A 21,589-nucleotide genomic window follows, 5' to 3' on the forward strand; every position below is an offset into this window, starting at 1 on the left:
ACAGTTTGGACTCAAAATTATTTTGACTAATCGCAACATAATGCATGTAATTGTATTTTCGCACGAAAAAAGGCAGATACATTCATTACGAATCCACTGAACCTGTAAAGTCACCGAAATGAAGCCCGAAAACTGTTTTTCATAAGAACGCAGAAGAATGTTTCATGTTTTTATCCATTAGACAAAATGATACCCGTTTTTTCCTCAGTTATTTATAAACGATCGGGAAAAAATTCTGGCAGTATATGCAAGAGAGAACTATGTTGGGAATCACAAAAAATAAAAATAGAAACAAAGAACATTTTCTTTAGAAAACAACTAAAAAATAGAACATTAACATATATATTTATGGGTAAATTCAGCTGGTGGATTTTACTGCTAATTTAAAATATATATATTTTTGAATATTAGAAGTATTTTACCGTATTATACACACTATAAGGCTTATATGTCAATCTCATATCTTGCCTGACTCATCCCAGACATATGAAGAGGGAAACGTGGACGATTACATCACCGGTGTGGAACAGGTTGGCGCAGACCCCACTCCCGCTGTGGAAACCGTTCTACCAGTAGAAGACAATGTGGACGCCGGCACCAACACAAATGTATTCAGAGAATACGACCTGAATGAAGGAGAGGGCACCCACCAGTCGCCCTACGACTACGGTGACTATGGTGACTATGGCACAACAACCGACAGCAAGAACTCCGTGGGCGAGGAAGAGTTTGGACCAGGTGTCCCGGCCGAAACCGACTTCAGAGAGAGCGGTGTAAGTGCTGCCAATGAAGTGTTTCCGAAAGGTTTGCCAGGATCAGGAATTCATGTTGGAATTTTCGCAGGTTTTGGGTGTTGGGTTAACCCTTGCACTAGTGTTATCTTCGAGAATATCGCAGATAATAACAACTGTCTAGAATTGTTTAGCCTAGTGACCTGCTCTGTTTTAACTGCCTGCCGATGCCTCTGGTCATCTGTTTGCCTCACACTATTAACAATTACTATGCTGTTTAAAGGTCTTTGAGGGATACCATATCAATTGGATTGAAATCATAGCTCTGGCTCAAAACAAATAAAGACCCAAAAGCCCTCATTAAAAACATTGAACAATGTATAAATGCATATTTTTAGGGCTTAACTGTTAATTTATTTTTGGGTTTTTTTCACATTATGTTGCGTTTTTTTATGTATTTTTGCCCTTTTCACAAGGTATTTTGTCTTTGCATAAGTCCATAAACCCCGTTTCAAATAATCTTATTGTAGATCTAATGGAATAGAATAGAATAGAATGTGTGTGCGTTGCAACTAGTGCGAAGTACAATAAAATTAAAAACTGCCATCCTGATTGTGCAAAAAACATTTGTAAAATACAAAACTAGAGTTAAGATAATAAGTTAAGGGTTTTTGTACAAATATTAGTGATTTTAGATAAATTAAACAAATAAGAAACGGAATCATTCCTTGTCAATTTTGCACATTCACGTCTAAGCATTGCAGAATTATTGATTATTCAGTATTAGTTATTATGCCTTAGGGTAAAAGCTGTTTTTCATCCATTGTTTGTGACCTGAAGTAATGTTTTTGAACTTCATTTTGTTTTTGTAATGTCTTGTTTTCCTGCTTTAGAGATTAAAAATCCATTATGATTCTATCCTGTCAGATGATCCTCCTTTAGTCTTCACCAACCTTGTAGAAACGTTAACATTGACTATGTATTCAACTTGAAAATCCAAACCCTAAAGCAACTTAACTTAATCAAAATCAGAATTCAAATATTTCAAACTTTGAAATCGAAAATGACCCGTTTGAAAAGCTATCTACCCTATTATATTTAAAGATTGGACACACTCATTTTGAAACCAAACTGTTTTTTCATGCATTACTCAACCGCTAACTCTTTTTGAAAATCTCCATTCTTGAAATTAAAAATACCTTAGTTTTGAAACCTTATTAAATTTGAAACTAAGCCAAATAACTTTTACTTTCACAAACTGCTGGGCACTGTCCTTCTTTTCAGGCAATGGGAATTCCACTCATGTGAAGTCATTGTATGAATAGTGTCAGGTAACCACCCCTGTAGTTTGGGTATTTTTTTAAAATGTCTAGCAAGGAAGCCTACTAAATGGGTGTCCAAATTATAGCCTCTAGCTGTATTATGTCTGAGGTTTATTATTTCAAGCAGGCTGCAGAGCACTACCTTAATCTTCCTAAACAGTAGCCATCAGTCTGCTGTGCTTTTCTTAGCTGTTTTATTGCTATCTCATGCTGCTCATCAGTCTCGCCTTTTCTCGATTTTTCCCTGACCCGCCATAAGCCTACTATTTCATGTTTAGAAAAACTCTCATTCTCTCCACAGGTTGGAGGAAGTCAAAGTTACCTGGGAGAGAAAGGAGAGAAGGGAGAGCCCGCCATCATTGAGCCCGTAAGACGTATTTCAAGCAATTTCATGTTTCACACCGACACACTCTAGGAATAATAATTTAATATCCCTTTTTTCCAATGCCTAATATGACTAATTCCCACTCTCATGTCAATCGTGATTAGCTTGTTCAGTTCTATTCCTATCTGGTTTTTCTTCATAACTTATTGTGAAAAATGGCCAAATGCCCCAGGTTTTATGGATTGGATCGTTTTAGAGAGTGAGGAAAAAAAATTATACAAAAAGAACTAAAAATATAAACTGACTATCGAGCCCACTGTTACCAAGAAAAATAAATTTGAAGAATGAATCAATATATCAACTCATTGCAGTTACAATACAGATATGACTATCAAATACATGAAAATATCGGCAGTTAACCTGCTAATTGGATGCAAATATTTAAACAAATTAATTACACATTTTGCAAGGTTTATTATGTACTGTATCTCGAAGATTGTATTACTGATTTCCATTAATTATGTATTTAGTGGAATTTTTCCGTACAGTCTCACTTATACAACGCTAATATTAAATGAAACGGTAACTCCTCCTGTACCATCTGCATTAAATCCCGACCACACGCACATAACTGTCAATGAAATACTGCGTGTAGCAATCCATAAACTCCTCGACCTCAAACCCGCAGCAGCCGTCTGTTATTTGTAACGCTACTGTATTATCTACTCTTTTGCTTTGCTTTGCTTTTTTCAGGGTATGCTTATAGAAGGACCCCAAGGATCCCCCGGTCAGGCAGTGAGTATCACGTTTTCTCCTGTCTATGTTGCACACATGGAGAATAGTTAAAGAGAAAAGGGGGGTTATGGAAAAAGTGTCGGAGGTGGCGTGTGATGAGGGTTAGAGGGGGGTGCTTGTCAAATTTTGAGGTCTTTTTGAAGACATATTTGCTTCTGTCTTTGTTGGCTGTTGCACCATGAGCATTGGATGAGCCTCCTGTGGTTAGTTTTGAGATATAATGAAGTCAAAGTATGCATTTATGTTTTTTGCAGGGTGTTCCGGGTACCCCGGGACTGCAGGGTCCCCCAGGACCTCCTGGAGATCCCGGTTCAAGGGTGAGTTGAGGCCCCACGCTTTTGATTTCCACTCAATTTCTCCACTAAATAGTGGTTTACTCACCCCCCAAAACAATATGTTTTTAAATAAATATAATATTTATGTATTATTAAAGAAAATGTTTTAATTAATTTGTAATTGTCATCTACAGAGACACGTATAGTGTCTATTTGCAGAATTTTGGTGACCTGAATACCAATATTCAAGCTCTGTAATGCTGCAAAATGACAATACATTTGATACTTGACATTACAGCGCACTAGGATAATTCCATTGAATGGTATCTCCTTGCATTAAAAAACTTGAACCAGAAGTTCACATCCATACCTATATTTTAGTAGAAATACGTCATGAGCTCTTGTGAATAAAGTACATTCTGGAACAGACAGTGACAACTGTAAAATGTATATAAAATCTACGTGTATATTGAGAGAATTTTTTTTTTATTAAACGTCAAACTACTCCTCCCTTCCTGTCACTTCCTCCACTTCCTCCCGTGGGAAAATTCTCCTGCTTAGGTGGATTACACATGATTCCTTCCTCTAGGCCAATGAATTCTCCGTGGCTTGGTTCTCAGTCTATTTTCATCATCATTGACATCGCTAAAAGCTCTTTTAACGGTACTTTTTGGAAAGCTGTACTGACAAAATGAACTGGTTTCTCTCACAGTCATTCAATCACATAGACATTGTGCAGTTCCTTAAATAATCTCAAAGAGTACCTTCTGATGCAAAATAATACTTAATTGGCTGCTAAAACTTTCTTCAAATGGCCTCAACTATTATTTTTGTGAGGTCGTTCACCTGAAAAAGTTGAATATTTGAAAAGGAAGAAGGACTAGGAAATGCCTATTATATGCCAAACCTGGAGTTGTTACCAATGAGTATTCAAACTTACAATTAACACCACAGGGGCAAATGTTTGTTACTGCTATAAATTGAAGAAAAGAAAATGTGGGATTTGAATGTGCTGATCAACTTTAGCGTGGTCTCAAGGGGCTCTCAATGAAAATCTTGCTGATTTTTGCAATGTAGTGTGCTGAACACCTGGCGGAAATGTATCAAAAGTCATTCAGTACTAAAGTCTAAATTGGCACGCACCGCCAGGCTGGCCTACGGACATTTAATGGATGAACATGTCTATCACGTCAGGTGCTTCAACATAGTACCAAAGTATCACATTCAAACCCACAGTAAGAAATGTATTCATAAGCCAAGACATGGAAGAATAAACAGTTTACCAGATCCAAACAAAATGGGATAGCTATTGAAACGTGTTCGTTTACCATCCCGGTTGTAAGACTGGTAAGACAAGTGCTGGAGTTGAGCAGTTCCGTTGAGGTTTTTATTCAACAGGCAATGTGAGGTACATACAGTACCAACTCCGTATGGTTTCACAAGTGTGCAAACAAAATGGCTGATAATCTGTTTTATACTACTAGGACGGACCATGAAAAAATAACCTACATTTCAGAGGTAGTGGGCTTCATTCTAGCCCTTTGTCTGGACGGGTCTGGCAACTACTGATCGAACTCAAGGCCTTCTCCTAACTGCAAACTAAAAACACCAGCTGCAACCAACACTTGAAACGATGTAAAGAAAGAATAACAACTGAATTAATTGATATAATCAAGAAGTCAGGTAATTATATCAAGAAGTAAATAATTACACTCAAGTACATGAAGAACCATGAAGTCCATTAAGAACGACTAAATGTTTGGAATAAATGAGTGATATGATAAAAATAAGAAGTGTTTTAAATGGAGAACTATATATGCAGTGACATGCTTCAATATTACAACACGATGTCAAACATAACAGGGGACACAGAATTGCCATCCACCTTATGAATTTAAATGGGACATCCACCATTTTAGTTTTGATTTTGTAATGAATTCCGAAGCTTGCACTTGATGTCGGACGCAGGATTTTTTTTTGGTCCATTTGCTGTTGATTCAAACGGGAACTTTACTTTAATCAAGTTTTGCCGACTCTGAATTTGAGTGGTTTTCATTCAACAGGGTCTCCCAGGACGACCAGGAATTCCGGGCTCAGACGGTGTTCCTGGGCCTGCGGGTACCATTCTGATGCTGCCAGTAAGTACTGCTTAATTCATTGTCAGAGTGTTTTTTTGTCTAATCTACTAAAATTGTGTTAAATTATGATCAATGGGTTTTCAATTTGATTTGAGTGAACTTTTTTTGTCATCAATAGTTCAGAGCAGGCGGTGAGGCACATAAGGGACCTGTTGTGACGGCTCAAGAGGCTCAAGCTCAGGCCATTCTCTCCCAGGCCAGGGTAAGTCTAACGTCCAGCATGTCTTTCTCAAGTTAACTAGCAAAACGTCTAACACAACAGAGCGGTAATTTTCTTCTATCTTACCTCAACATCTCCTTTAAGCGGTTGCATTTGTATTTACAATAGTCACATTGTCTACAGTGTAGACTCTACACCAAGCATATCAAACATACACCAACATCCGCCCGCCATAGTTTATGTAAGGCAAAGATAACTGAGTATTTAGGTGGTTATGATTTTCCTAAAATCAAGGAAAAACTCTCCAGCTGCTAGTGGGAAGTGTTGAGTTTGTATAGCGTGGTGAGTTTGTTCAGGGGTAAAACTGCATTCACTCAGTTGTCATAATAAACCAGTTAACACATTCAATGCCAAACATGAAAATATTTTCCCCCAATGTTTGTGAATATATGTGATCCCTCGTCGTACATGAATATTATATGTAGTGGAAGGTAATAATGTTGGCTGAATAATAAAGCATAATACTGAGAAATAAAGCAAGCTCACATTATTTTACAGATGCGTCCCACGTTAGACCAGTAAGTCCGAATCCGACCCCAGAGTTTGACATCCCTGTTCTACACATAGTGTTAAATTATTGTGTGAGACCTATTTTCATATCCCTTCATACATTTTCTTCAGAAAAGCAGAGGGGACGTGTTTTGTATGTTTCATGGCATATTCTTATGAAATCCACTAGTGATTATTGATTGAAATTGAACTGAAATTAAATATTAACATTTCATATTTTTGTTTCTATCGGCATAAGAGTTGTATTTGTAAAGTGTAAAAACAAAATTGCATGACTTATAGGGTTAAAAGTACTTAGCTACTACCGTATGTTCCAGACTATAAGGTGCACCTAAAAACCCCAATCTGGACAGAAGTTTGAAAGGTTCCCTTATCAGTGGTGCACTTATATACAGCAGAATGCGATGAATAAGATTGGAAATTCATACAGTAATTATAGCTTTATGTTATCGTATACAACCGTATTTATGCAATAATTCATATACACTAATTTTAAAAGTGCATTCTGATAGAATAAAGAACAAATGTTAAAGAATGGAGAAAACAGAAAATATTTCAACAAAATATTACGTAAGCTCTTTTACGTAAATACACATACTATTAAGCTCAACTTTTATTGACACACAGATGAAGAAGTTGAGAGACTGTTTAATCTATCAGAATGCACTATCCAAACTAGTTTTTCTAGCATCGTAAAAATAGTGTGATAATGAGATAAGCTTTGATGCCTTTTTGTATGTCATCTGTACCAATGCTAGTCTAGTGGTAAAATGTCAACACTCTCCCCAGCACTACTCGTGTTCGATTCCCGATCCATCTAATGTTTTACGTTTTGGTCAGTGACAGTTATTGTCTGATCAATCTTTGCATTAATATATACTGTAAGTTTAAAGGAGCACAATGGCTATACGAAGAAAATACAGATTATAACTCTTACTGTAGTCTCAATTTCATGCGTTCAGTGTATCTTATAGTGTGGAAAATACGGTAGTTCAAAATAGGTATATTCAAAAGAGCAGTTGAAATATATGTGTTGCTTTGTTTGCTAAACAGACCAATGGGTTTATTCAATGTGAATGTACCAACATCACAAGAGTAATAGGTAGATCCCTGAAATTTTATTAATTGAAATGAAAATGAAAAAAATAATAATAATAATAAAAAATTTTGAACCCAACCCCTCCAAATAAACTAATTCACATAAAACAAACACAAATGTATTTTATATGCAATACATATTTTTAAAATTAGGTTAAAACGTCTATAATGAAATATGAAAATATAAAAAATATACGATCTGGAAAACAACATTGTAGTGTAGTTTAAAAGTAAACTGTTTGAAGTTTATTTCAACATAGGTTCCCAATTTATCATTAATTATGCAGCATTTGGGTTATATTTTGCATATAAACTACTCTAATGGCTAAAATTTGAAGTAAAGCATAATCCAGTACAGTTTACCTCAGCGTACCCCTCTAGATGCAATATGATAAATTCAAGAGTATTGTCTAGACATGCCTTATAAATTGGCATGCCGAACACGAAAAGCTCGAATGGTACCGCTTGAGAGAGTCAGGCGGGCAAGGCTTACAACACATGGAGTTCATTAGGGTAGCACAATGGTTTTATTTGTTGCATTGGAATACAGTCAAAACTCATTTTCAAGTCAAAGTACCCTTTTTTATGTTTGTTTTATTAATTCCAGCACTACAAAAAGTCATTCTCACTTCTGGAAGACCGCATTTAAAAGGTAGAGCAGGGCATAATTAGTTAGCCATCAGGTTTTAACTGTTCACACGTTTTATTTTTATTTGGAGTAAAAGCTGTGTCAGAAAAAAAGGGCATAATGCCTCAATCTGTACATTTAAGGGTTATTTTCGAATATTGTTGATGCTTTATAACAAGTATTGTAGAATAGAATAGAATAGAATAGAATAGAATAGAATTGAATTGAATTGAATTGAATTGATTTGAATTGAATTGAATTGAATTGAATTGAATTGAATAAGATAGTTAAATTCAAAGTCAATGTTATTGTCAATCCTGCAGCATAAACAGAATTGAGACTCCGTTACTCTCAAAGCAACATGTCTAGAAGATTAAAAAAAAAACACTATGCTAGGACACCCCACACCAAGACACACAAGTAGACAGTACGACAGTATATATGATATGTTTGTGGACAAAAACCTCTGAGTTGTGCAAATGTACATGACTGTAGAAGGACCAAGGTTAGTTTATTTTGGTAAGTCAAGTCAAGTCATGTTTATTTGTATAGCCCTTAATCACAAAGAGTCTCAAAGGGCTGCGCAGATGAAAGACTATTGCAAACTACAGACTATCATAATAATAATAATAATAATAATAATTTCCTTTGTATTGTCATTCTTTGTAACAATGTACACAGAACGAAATGTCGATACACCTGACCCGTTGTAGCGAGTCGGTGCAGCCGCAGCCAGAGGGCGCCGCCATTATACCAATTAGGTATGTGTCGGTCGAGGCGCGAACCAGCGACCTCCCAGTCTCAAAGCCGGCACACTACCATCTCATGACACCATCCCTTCATCTAAAACCTACATTAGGGCAAATAATACACATATTATCAACACAAAATATAGGTTATTCTATAGAGTAGAAGTGTGGTTCAAGCTAAGATTTAAACATTTCCACGTAGTATCCTGAGGGCAATGGGAGTGTGTCCATTGGTAGAAAATATAATATAAGACTTCCTGTGCGGAGTTTGTATGTTCTCCCCGTGCTTGCGTGGGTTTCCTCCGGGCACTCCGGTTTCCTCCCACGTTCCAAAAACATGCATTTCAGGTGAATTGGCCGGTCCAAATTGTCCCTAGGTGTGAATGAGCGAATGAGTTGTCTGTCCCTGTGTGCCCTGCGATTGGCTGGCAACCAGTTCAGGGTGTCCCCTGCCCAATGCCCGGAGATGGCTGGGATGGGTTGCAATTTGGGTACCAAATATTGATGAGGAAGTGAGAACGGAAGATGGATTGATTAGGGCAAAAGTCTACTTTAGAGATGCCACATGCTCTTATGTAATGCAATGTGCTTGTAAGAAAGCCGAATTTCGGTTTAACAGATGCCAAATCTGCAGCGTTGTGGTAGATCCGCAGAAGATTTGAGTGTGGTACATTCGAGGGCATTACAGCTTTCCTTAAAAGCGACATGAACATAGCCACTGTGAGAAAGTCTACCATTCTGCATGTGGGTGAGCGGTGGTTTTACAAGTCTTTTTGATTCTCCCCAGCTGGCCATGAGAGGTCCTCCGGGGCCAGCAGGCATGGCAGGAAGGTCCGGTCCTGTGGTAAGTCTCTTTTCCAAGTGAGTTGCACCGTCTGTTTATCCCACACCACACATGGAATCACGAGCACACCCTTGATGTGCGTAAAAATATCATCATACATGTGTAATTGAGTCTCTGGGCGACTGAGGTCATGCAGTCATCTCTGGTTTGGTCCTGGTCCAACTGTGTCTTACACACCCAGTGAAACTCCTAATTCAGGGACTGATTTACTGCATGTTGGGTTCTTGTCCAGCTCATGAAAGCATGCAAAACATTTTCTCTAGCCTAATTCATTTGTCAAACAGGGTGGTCCTGGTGCTCCGGGTCTTAAGGGTGACAGCGGAGACAATGGGCCACAGGTAAGAACAATTAGCCACCATAGTCAAAATGATATGATTGATGTTACGATTATTTTTTCATTCTTAGGGCCCAAGGGGGCTTCAAGGTCCAACAGGTCCCCCAGGAAAGCTAGGAAAGCGAGTGAGTTCAAGCTTGGATTCAAACAAAGAAGTTTTGATCACTTTTTACAGACTATGTTGACTTACTTGCGATATGGTCTGTGAATGCTTTCGTAGGGCCGTAATGGAGCTGACGGTTCACGAGGAATGCCAGGAGAGCCTGGGACCAAGGTAACTTTTGTCCCTAGTCAGGACTAAGGACCATGGCCGTTCTTAGTTAAATCAGTCATGACATCACTGTCTTTCCAGGGTGACAGAGGTTTCGATGGCCTTCCTGGTCTCCCCGGAGAGAAAGGACACCGGGTAAGATCCGTCTCTAGGTCTTTGCCTTCCTTTTATATTCCTTTCTAGGGTGCACCATCAATCTGTCAGGGTCATTGTGCCGCACCCCTTACATTTAACTACAAATTAAACACTAAACAATAAAAATATTACATCAATTCAGTAATAATTATCATGAGGATTTATGTATTTTCAAATTTTTTCATGTGATGACAACATTTTTAATTCTAGCCATACCTACTTCTAATGTGGACAGTCAGTTGGAAGTAATAAACTGGTTGGCAACATCAGTTATTCATATGCTTTGCACATTACATTTGTATTTCTTTTATTTCCTGTGTGTGAATATGCCGTGTTATACTTATAATCTTTAATCTGGTATATGATATGAATTAGACCAGAATAGACGCTTGAGAAAATGTCACATTTTACATATTATTACAGCAAAACAGTATTAGGAGGATGGGGATGGGGATGATCACCGAGACAAATTAGGAAAAGAGAAAACAAAAAAGAAAAAATGTGGATACAAAACATCAATTTTCTAGTAATTTTCATCCATCCATCCATTTACTGTGCCGCTTATCCTCACTAGGATTGCAGGGGTGCTGGAGCCCATTACAGCCATACATCTATCAAAAATACATTGTTATGAATGAAAATACATCTGCAATTCTTTTAAACCTATAACCTTTAAAAAAACGTTGAGTGACTGTAGTTTGTAAATCTTCGATGTGCTGTGTAGTGTTTTAGGTATCCCTAGACCAAGGGTCTCTCACGTGATGCCCACTGGTCCCTGGTAGTCTCCTAACACCTGAGTAGCCCACGAACAGGTTGTAAATAAAGCTCACTCATTTTGATCTTCCAGGAAGTTTGATTTCCAACTAGCATGATGTTATACTGGTTGACTGATTTCAACTCAACCTTTGGTGATTACAACCATTTAATAACGTAGTAACAACATTTTGATACTTGATAAGTTATCATTTTAGAAATGCAGATCAAGATGGTAGCCCTTCATACCAAACAGTGAAAAGTAGCTTGGCTTAGATGAGCCCCGATTTAGTCATATTATAGCAACACGTGTTTACAAATGTGAGCGTTTCGTATTCATGTTTATGCCTGATGTGAAACTTGGCATTATCTTTTAATGTGCTGTGCTATATTTAATATCAAAAATATAATCATTTTCTTGGACATTTTTTTTATTATTTTAATTACTCTGTCAATTAGTGCAGGGCTTGCAGTTCATTTCCATTTTGTTTATAAATGTGTGGTCATATGATGTTATCAATTCAAACGTTTCTTTTTTTTTTTGCAATTGTTGTGTACATTCCCATTGGTCGTGACGGAGGCAATTTTGAGTGAGCGGGAAATATAAAATGACTGGCCAGTACTTCCTGCCAGCCAATTGCAGCACAGCTAAACAAAGTACCGTTCCTAGCTGACAAGATAATCTAGGGCACACATGTCAAAGTCGCGATCTAGATACATTTTTGTATCATACACCAAGAGTCATTGATAATTTTTTCATCGTATGGTCCTTGAAGAAAGTAAATACATTTGTGCTGCTTATAATAATGTGTTTCAATCACAGTGTATTTTTTATAAATGTTTAAATTGATTGAGTGGTAGAATATTGCATTTTTTTCTTTCCTCTTTGAAGTCAATTTAGCACACTTTTGCTAAATTAGAAACTGTAGGCTACTGATGGTGCCTGATTAACAGTGGCCAGCGGAGCTGAGGCACCTTCTAACACCAATCTTCTCACCTAAAAACGTTGGGAAATTTAAAATGATTGCACATCATACGCCACAATTTATTTTAAGTACCACATATTTAGCTTTTGTGGTAACCTGTTAGCCTTAGTATCTGTATTGTCATCGACTTAGCGCTTGCTATCTGTGACCAGCACAACATTATACTTAGAATATGTTTTAAGCAGGGATTTGTTAAAAAAAAAGCACATGTTTTACTATGCGTCGTGTTAAAAAAGTGTGATTACGCTGTCAAAACAATCAAAACAGGCTTCCCGCAGGCTCAAAACACCATGTATCTGAATCATGTTGCAATATTTTTGTGTTTTCAGTTGGCTCAATTAGGTTCACTAGTCTATGTGTGTCATTTGAATTCATTTTTACATTTCATCGGTCCAGCCCTCAGCTTGCAATAATTTTCTTTATTTGGCCCTCTGTCCATTTGACCTTGATACCACCCTGATTTTAGAGTCTTGCGTGACCTTAATATGCCTATATCTAAAATATTGAAAAAACATGGACAACTATTAATTGAAAACATGATGACAAAATGTACATACTAATCTGGATTGTCTGGAGCAAAAAAAACGGTTGAGAATTTTAGATTTTTAAGGGACCTATTTATAGCTATAACTTCACACAAGCAGCAGCTCAGATTCCACATCAGATGGTTCCATAAGCTGTGTTTGTTTGTGGGGTTGTTGGGCCTGTTTTAAAAGGTAAATGCCTGGGCGGCGGCTGTGGAAGAGTCTTTAAAAAAATCACAGGGAAAGCATTTGCGGACCTAAATTCAGTCTTATATGACTTAATTAAAGGATGTATAGAGGACATGTAAATACAGGGAATCGTTTTCTGTAAATGTGGTCACCCCCACCTCAGATTTGAGTCTTTGCGATGTTTTGGAATTGCTAAGTCATCAGCATTTTTCCTTCCTCTACCCCAGCTTTAAGTCACTCCTTTTGCTAAACTAACTTTTCTTTTTTATCACTTCTCCAGGGGGAGCACGGTCCAACAGGGTCCCCAGGATCTCCAGGAGAAGATGGCCCAAGAGTGAGTACTCAACAGTCATGCTTGTCAGTCCAAATTTAGCATAGCCACCCAGTAACCCAACTTATCCTCTCATAGGGAGAAGACGGCCATGTTGGACAGAGAGGTGTGGCTGGAGAGGGTGTAAGTAAATTTATAACCTCCTAAATAAAGTTCGGTTTAAAGTACGAAACGTGGCGGCAAATTAAGATGTCAAATGCACCATCTTAGTCATCCAAACAGAAAACGAGACGTCAGAAAGATATTAAATTCTGCTTTACACCATACCTTCATCCACACACACATACTTAATTATTACCGACTCTCGGGTGCACCTAAAAAAGACGAACTGGCCAGAAAATCCAACATGCGTCTTGTTATCCAGTGCACCCTAGATACGGATCAAATTGGAACTGCATACTAGTAAATTACCATATTTGAGTAATTATTGTTCAGTCAAAAAACTATCGATGACCACAATTGCATAACAATTATGGCAACCAGGATTGACGGTGACGGTGAGAGCCCCAAATGCTGAGGACCAAGCCACTAGGGCATTCGAATAGGCATTAGGTGTTATCTCATTAACACTCTATTTTTAGTCATGGTACCAGATACAAATGTTAGAGAATGGAGAAAACAGAAAGTGATTAACACTCGGTATAACATTTTGTTTCAGTTTTTCTCAGCTCAAACTAAGCTTTATAAGAAACAAACGTTAAACATGTGTGACCATGTTTAAAATTATTTATTGACAACATAAAGTATAAATTAAAAAACAACATACAATTTACAATGTATTTTTTTTTTCATTTCTACAAAGTCCGAACCTTCATCGCTGACTAAAAATTGTGCGATGATGAAATAAATCTATTGCTTTTTTTGTGTGTCCATTGTGTCAGTAGTTGTCTAGTGAATGGGATAAGACACTCCCCCCACCGAGATACGGGTTCAAAGATATATGCATCAAAAGTTTTGCGATTGAGATCAGTGACATATTTCAACTGATTTTGACTGATCAATCAATGCACAAACAATGTATTTTCTTTATTATTTGCACAACTTTAGTCTTTACTGTAGTTTTAATTCCATGTGCCTTATTGTATGATGCACCTTATATATGGAACAGATATCACAAAAGACTATTTTTTGTGGGGGCGCGTGTTGTGATCTAGTGCCCTTTATAGTGCGGAAAATATTGTTTCAAATAGAGGCTGCTTGATAGAGACAGAGATACCCATTTTGACCACACGAGGTCAGGGTTTTGAGCTTACTAGTTGGAGCTCCAAGTTCTCACATTTATAAGCCACACCACGTGTTGGCATGCACATGATGTGGTAAACTCCTGTCATGCAACCCACTTATTACTTATTTACTTTAACTTATATACTTTTGCGGTTTTAACTCTCATAATTATCGAGAATTATAGCGTTATGCACGACTGCATTACACACGAATCAATATGGTCGGTATCCTTTTTGCTTTATATTTACTGTGGTCCTAAATATTATTTCAGTTTCTCTAGTGTGCTTTTTTTTCTTTTGATTTGTTTTTATCACTTCAAGTTTTCTGTCCTTTCTCACGTAATGGCCTTTGTGAAAAACCATTGTGGTTGGTTTATCATGCAGGGTCCACGAGGTTTGCTTGGCCCCAGAGGTTCCGCAGGTCCTGCTGGACAACGCGTACGTGCACATCACATTTTGTATATGTCATGCTTGAATTCTTCTGGATCGAATTGCCCTAATATGTCATACCCGTTTTCTCATTAGGGTCTCCCTGGACTTGATGGTCAAGCAGGTCCCAAAGGAAACATGGTTAGAACACTGTTTTTGTTTTTTCACTGTGTTTTTTTGTCAGTATTTGCCCAAGAAAAGCATTGCACAACATGGTTTCAGACCACCAGTACGATCACTTTGTCTTCAGCCCGATTTTGCGTTGATTGCATGTCATAACAAAGTGCAAAGCGCAAATATAATTAATCTAGAGTATATGGACAGCATCATGCTTCATGGGGGTCTCAATGGGAATCTGGATTGGGGTGGCGTCAGTGGTCATCACGCCTCAAAACGTCCACATGTGGTCATTGACTCATTGAAATGAAGCTATTCATTAAGCCTACGTTGTTATTTGGGTAATCTCAATGAGGCTTGATTGTCCTTGCTGACGCCTCATTAGCCTTCTTTTCCATCAGAGTTGTCACGACATGTTTATTTGAAGTTTGGGTACAGCTGAAACGGTTCTCCTTCTGGGAGGTTTTTCTATGTGGGAGTTGTTTTTGACTGATTTAAATCTCAAAAACAGGTTTAAAATAATCATTTTCCTGAGGTTACAATAACACACTACACTGATTTGCAGCATCACAATGGATGTAAAATGATTAATTATGAATATCTCCAAGAAAAGACACTAGGGTTGTGTATTTGTGAAGTAAATGTGCATGTTTGATCGGCTTCTTCCGTTCAAACTCATGTGAGCCTTTATAAAAAAGATCCACCAGTGGAGGCATAAGTTATTTATAATGTCTTATGTCACATGCATATAGTTTTCCAAAATGTCTCGCCTCAGCCCTTTTCTTAAAAGTGAATGTATTTTATGTTCCGTGCAAAAGATGTCATAAAATTTACATTTATGCCCGTCTATATGAAAATATTCATTGACCATGACGAAGTATTATATCGTCTCAAAATGGGACTTAAAGTTTCCCTAAATGACCTATGCCAATGTTTTGCTTTGAATTTATCCAAAAACTTGTGACTTGTTGAATTCGATTTCAAATATTTGATTGAGTCAAAAAGCAATTTACCCGGGTCCTTCTAATTCTTAAAAAATACCTTGTTCTAAATCCAAATATCTTACGGGTCTTCAACTAGCATCTTGGTTAAATAGTAGTCGTAAAACACCAACAACAACATCTATAGTGAAGAGGCGACTCCGATATGGTGGCTTGCAAGGCAGATTTTAAAAAAGGGCTATATCTTAGTGGCCAACAAAAGGAAGAAACTAATATGGGCAGAATAACAGAAACATAGGACAACTCATTTGATAAATGAAAGTGTGACTTTTTCATAGAAAACACAAATTGTCCTGGTGGACCCCAAATTTTGAGGGGAATTGTATGTTCAGTTTTACCTGAAAAATGCAAGTACTGCGTTTTATTGCCTCACTGAGATTTCTATCATGGACATTCCATACCAAACTTCTAACAAGTACTCGATGTGTCCAACCTTCTCAGCAAATGAAAATGCAGCATCCATAACTTAAAAACTAAAACATCAAAACATTATACTTTACTCTGAGATTAAAGGATAAACATTGACCTAGTAAAAAGTTAATGCAATGTTTTTCAAACAACAAAATCAGATAAAATATTAATGATTTTCTTCTTTAATGCTTCAGGGTGTACAAGGAGAACCTGGGCCGCCCGGACAGCAGGGTTTGCCTGGTCCTAACGTAAGTGCTCCCTCATGACCTCTCCTTGTCAGTATGTCTGCATGCTCTGTTTTATAACTCAGCATGATCACTTCCTGTCTTAAATTCTAGCCATCACTATTCCTTCATTCTGCTTCTCAGACGTCTGTTTTCCCCATTCAGTGTCTGCGCGAACACTTTGCTCTCTTATCTCCTCCCCCTTTTGTAGTTTGAATATTTCTCACGACGAATGGGCTTAGGTTCACTTCTCAGGAGGAAAAACAATAAAATCGAGCAATCTTTTTGACCTGGGCCTTATTAAATGATGCAAGTGCCTCATAAAAGACTGGTTAAATCCTTAACCCAGACCATTTCAATCAACATTCAGTGTCTCAATGTACATGGAAAATATGTACTGTTTATCAGATTCATACATCTAATACGTACGTACATAGATCAGACACCTAAAATTGGAATATTTTACTATTTTAATGAAATTCCTGGACTCTAATATTAATCAGAATGCCCTTTTCAGTCAAGTGCATGGGTGGGTACCAAGGTTAATGAGAGGCCAAGCCAGGGGGAAAGAAAAATATGGATTTAATCATTGATTCTTTGATTGGTTTGATTTTAAGTGTTTCTACCTTTTCCATGTCTCGATTTGATGCATATTGTAAACTCAAAACTTTTTTCTTGAATGTATCAAATTTATAGCATATAAAGGCAATTACAAAAATACAGAAAACAGTAGCTGTTATGTTTACAATATTTGAATCCAGTTTAGCTCAGTATACTTTGGCGTGCGGCCAACGATCTTTATGTAGAATACATTTCTTTAGGGGGGTTGTGACAGGAGAAAAAACAGGAACAGGGGTGACACCAAGGTCATTAATGAGCAGATTTATGAGCTTGTCAAGTGCCACCAATCAAGGCTAAGCTTGCATGTCGTGATCTAATCAGCACTGAATTGAATCGAAGTTACATGAATCGCAGCTGCTAAATACCGTCATGATCGTTTTCTCACCTCTCAAATGTTGTAGGTATGTTGCAGACATGGGGACTTGAGACTTAGTGACTTGGACTCGAGTCGACTCGAGTCGCTGTTTTTATGACTTGTGACTTGACTTGGACTTGGCAATCTAAGACTCGGGACTTGACTTGTGACTTGACTTGCCCAAGAAAAAAATACTTGGGACTTACTTGGGACTTGAAGGTGAAGACTTGAGACTTACTTGAGACTTGCACATGTGTGACTTGGTCCCATGTCTGGTGTTGTCCTATTTTCATTTTTATTTCTCTGCTCATTTTTAAAGAAGGGCTTGAATTTAAGCTTGAAACGGAATAAGAAATGAAAATTTCAAAAATCTTTGATTGTTGACCAACCATTCCAATTGCATAAATGGGTCTGTGCATGTGCAAAAGCCTCACTGTAGTTGCGGTCGCCAATCGTGCAGCTGGAAAAGGATGGTGTACTCCCAACAATGTTCAAAGTGCTTAAAGTGTGACATATTTTGGGGTAACATGGGTGTACTAGTAGGAAGTCTTTAACATGATATTTTTAAAATTCTAATGTTCTTAACAAACAATGGCGTGCTGTGGAATTTATACCTTCACTCCTGTCAGAATAAGTCATGTGTAGTTTGCAAACGAACTAGCTCCATGAGCCATCTCTTTGAAGTGAAATTTCGGTTGGCATGAAAGGTATCTGGGCCAACCCCAGCCCTCACTGCACGCTAAGTTCTGTGTACAACGGCACCGCTCATGCAAAATCGCTCTTGCTGATGCGTACTCTGCTTGCCAGCTCCCTTTGAAATTGTCCAACCTCTTTCTATCAAATCAACACAAATGTGTATTTCCTTGTTTAATGCCTTCCAGAATCCACATTTAAACCAAATTGGAATCTGATTGGCTGAAAAAACAGTTTCACTCCCGCTTGCTTTGTCTAGTTAGAGCATGCAAATCCTCTTCTGCAGACATTACAGTAGATTTCTGAACCTATCTACAACGAATAGCTGAAGTGTGATTGGTTAACCCCTTAACAGTCAGACAGCCCACAAATAAAGTTGATAATAATAATAATAATAATTTCCTTTGTATTGTCATTCTTTGTAAGAACGAAATGTCGATACACCTGACCCGTTGTAGCGGGTCGATGCAGCCGCAGCCAACAGAGGGCGCCGCCATTTTACGTGTCTGTACGATGTCATCATTCACTGAAATATGTCATGCAACATAGCATAGGGAGGCTTAAACTCTTGGGATTTAAGATATGCTGAGCATGTACTCATCACAAAAACATCACTATCAGTCTGAAACAGGATACCCGAAAACTGTAAAAAAAAAAGGGGGGGGGGGGTAAAACACTATAGACTATCATCTTGCAGCCATGAAAATCGATAAGGACGCAACCATGGCCTGTTTACATCCGCGAGAGTCTAGTGAATCCAACCACGTAAAATTACTCCAAAATTCACAATAATGTCAACAGATAAAAAATCAGCTGAAAACTGTTCGTCTCCAAATGGCTACTTTTGGAAACGCATAATTCATAATAACTCAGACGAGAATAAAAACCTTATATTTCTGTATGTTCTTACTCAGATTACTTGTAACACTTGCAGTGACCATTTTATTTTGGAACAAAACCTCAAAGTCTTTTAAAATGGACCAAAACAGTCCATATTTTCCAAACGCTTCAAGAACAGCATTCAATTTTTACTTTGGGTACGTCTTGGATTGGGATTTAAGGCGAATTTTACAGGAATGTTAAGTGATTAAATGCTTGATATATGAAATCACACATCTGGAAGCAGTGCAACCACGGTTAAATAATCATTTGATAAGTATTGATGGACAGCACATAATTCAGATGTTTTTTAACATGGGGGGGCGGCAGTGGCTCAGGAGGTAGAGCGCTCGTCTTGGGATCAAGAGATCGCAGTTCAAATCCCGGCTCCTCCGTGTTACATGTCGAAGTGTCCTTGGGTAAGACACTGAACCCCTAATGCCCCCAATAAGCAGGTTAGCGCCTTACATGTCTGCACGGCCGCTATTGGGAAATGTGAAGCACACTGTAAAGCGCTTTGGGAAGTCTTGACTTGAAAAGCGCTACATAAATGCAGTTCGTTTCATTTCATTTCTTTTCATTTAACGCCAGCGGAGAAAGCCTTGCAGGCCTTCAAGGCCCACCACTGCTAACTAGCCTCTAACTAGCCTATAAACCTCATGTGGCTGCATGTAGTCTGTGCACATCATTAGCATTATCAAGAAGCAAAAAGCTTTTTCGACAAAGGAAAAAAAAGGTCAATATGTTCCCTAAAACGCATATTTTTCTCCCAAATCGAGGCCCCTGGGGTAAATCCAAGCGACTTGGGGAAATAATAATAAAAGTACATTTGCACGGTGCTGTGGAGCGTGTCAGAATAAACACTGCTAAAGTGCTTTCAATGTGGAAGCAATGAAGCAGCTCAAATAAGCAAATTAAAGCTGGAAGCACACTTGACAGGTGGCATTTTTTATACTCCGGGTGTGACACTGACTTCTCTCGCCTTCCTTTCAGGGTCTCATTGGGCCTCAGGGTCCGATCGGGCCTCCTGGCGAAAAAGTGAGTATTTCCTTTCTTTCTGCCTCTAAACAGGGTTATAGTCTTAAAAACGTGCCGGTCTGTTAGAAGACTTCAAATGCTTTCATCTGGCTAAGATTAGGCATTATTGAGGTTGAATCCATAAAATCACATATTGCAAAGATGTGAGATAAAGGAAACCTTTACAGCTGACAGACATTTTGGGGCTAAGTCTAATCAAATAAGTCATAAAAGATATTATTTTGACACAAAATGTATATCAAGGGGCAGCACGGTGGCGCAATGGTTAGCGCTTGTGCGGCACAGTTCATGTCATGGGAACCTGTCGTGGGTTCAAATCCAGCTCCAGACTTCCTGTGCGGAGTTTGTATGTTCTCCCCGTGCTTGCGTGGGTTTCCTCCGGGCACTCCGGTTTCCTCCCACATTCCAAAGACATGCATTTCAGGTGAATTGGCCGGTCCAAATTGTCCCTAGGTGTGAATGAGCGAATGAGTTGTCTGTCCCTGTGTGCCCTGCGATTGGCCGGCAACCAGTTCAGGGTGTCCCCTGCCCACTGCCCGGAGATGGCTGGGATGGGCTCCAGCCCCCCCGCGACCCTAATGAGGATAAGCGGTATGGTTAATGAGATGAGATGAGATGTATATCAAGGTATCATCAGAATGCTCTCAGGTGGGTATATTAAAATGCCAGTGTGTATTATTGTGTTTAGGTGAACAAGACAATAATCTGCACTAGAGCAGAACATGTAGTTCTCAACAAATGACAAAACATGCAGCCGATCTTATCACAAATTTTTCAAATGTTTCCTTTTTGCATGGTTCATACTGGTGCTTGAAATTCTTGAAAATTCTTGGATTTTAAGATGTTTTCGGGGATTGAATAGTAGTGGAAATTTGGGTAAAGTGCTTGTGAACGCTTATTGTACCGATGTTTCTCAACAAGTCTGCTTAAAAAGGTGTGCCAACAATGCTCTCTGTTCGGCTTTTCTTTGCAGTTGCATTTCTTTTTCCCCTTGTGATTAGCGGAAGCTGGCATTAGTTTGTACAGCACTGTCTTATAAAAAGTCATTGCCCACTATGGATCGCGCAAAAGAGGACAGGTGCAGGCTGCACCTAAACAGGGCTTTATAAAATACATGGTAATTATGGACATTCATTATGGGCCCTGCAAAAAAGAAATGGGTAGTGTTTGCCAGTGGTTCCTGCTACTGAAAATGTAGGTTACATATTTCCGTTATTTTTAGCCAATTTTCATATGAGGAGAGATTTGCCTCTGAATAATGTATACACATATTGTTAAGATCCACAAATATGTTCGCAATATCTAAAAACATACGTTTTGATAAACACACACGATTAAAAATGCATATGTATGTATGTCAAATGTATTTGTATCCCTGCAAAATACATAATTAGGGTTTCCTCTTTTAACGGTACAGTAAAAATTGGAAAATGGGCTTTG

At 38.2% G+C, this 21,589-nt stretch overlaps 1 protein-coding gene across 1 annotated transcript in view; it reads left to right on the forward strand.

Moving 5' to 3' along the window:
- LOC148373628 (collagen alpha-1(XI) chain-like) overlaps positions 1–21,589 on the forward strand; it is a 94,654-nt gene that overhangs the window by 46,455 nt on the left and 26,610 nt on the right. Inside the window, exons 8-24 of the mRNA XM_088327490.1 lie at positions 483–773; positions 2,355–2,420; positions 3,132–3,173; positions 3,428–3,490; positions 5,512–5,586; positions 5,705–5,788; positions 9,579–9,635; positions 9,920–9,973; positions 10,041–10,094; positions 10,190–10,243; positions 10,322–10,375; positions 13,108–13,161; positions 13,237–13,281; positions 14,766–14,819; positions 14,907–14,951; positions 16,534–16,587; positions 20,105–20,149. Of these exons, the coding sequence (XP_088183616.1) occupies positions 483–773; positions 2,355–2,420; positions 3,132–3,173; positions 3,428–3,490; positions 5,512–5,586; positions 5,705–5,788; positions 9,579–9,635; positions 9,920–9,973; positions 10,041–10,094; positions 10,190–10,243; positions 10,322–10,375; positions 13,108–13,161; positions 13,237–13,281; positions 14,766–14,819; positions 14,907–14,951; positions 16,534–16,587; positions 20,105–20,149 (1,191 nt within the window). The remainder of the gene's footprint in view (positions 1–482; positions 774–2,354; positions 2,421–3,131; positions 3,174–3,427; positions 3,491–5,511; positions 5,587–5,704; positions 5,789–9,578; positions 9,636–9,919; positions 9,974–10,040; positions 10,095–10,189; positions 10,244–10,321; positions 10,376–13,107; positions 13,162–13,236; positions 13,282–14,765; positions 14,820–14,906; positions 14,952–16,533; positions 16,588–20,104; positions 20,150–21,589) is intronic.

Source organism: Urocampus carinirostris, chromosome 1, assembly GCF_059441175.1.
Source record: "Urocampus carinirostris isolate Australia breed hairy pipefish chromosome 1, RoL_Ucar_1.0, whole genome shotgun sequence".
NCBI lineage: Eukaryota > Metazoa > Chordata > Actinopteri > Syngnathiformes > Syngnathidae > Urocampus > Urocampus carinirostris.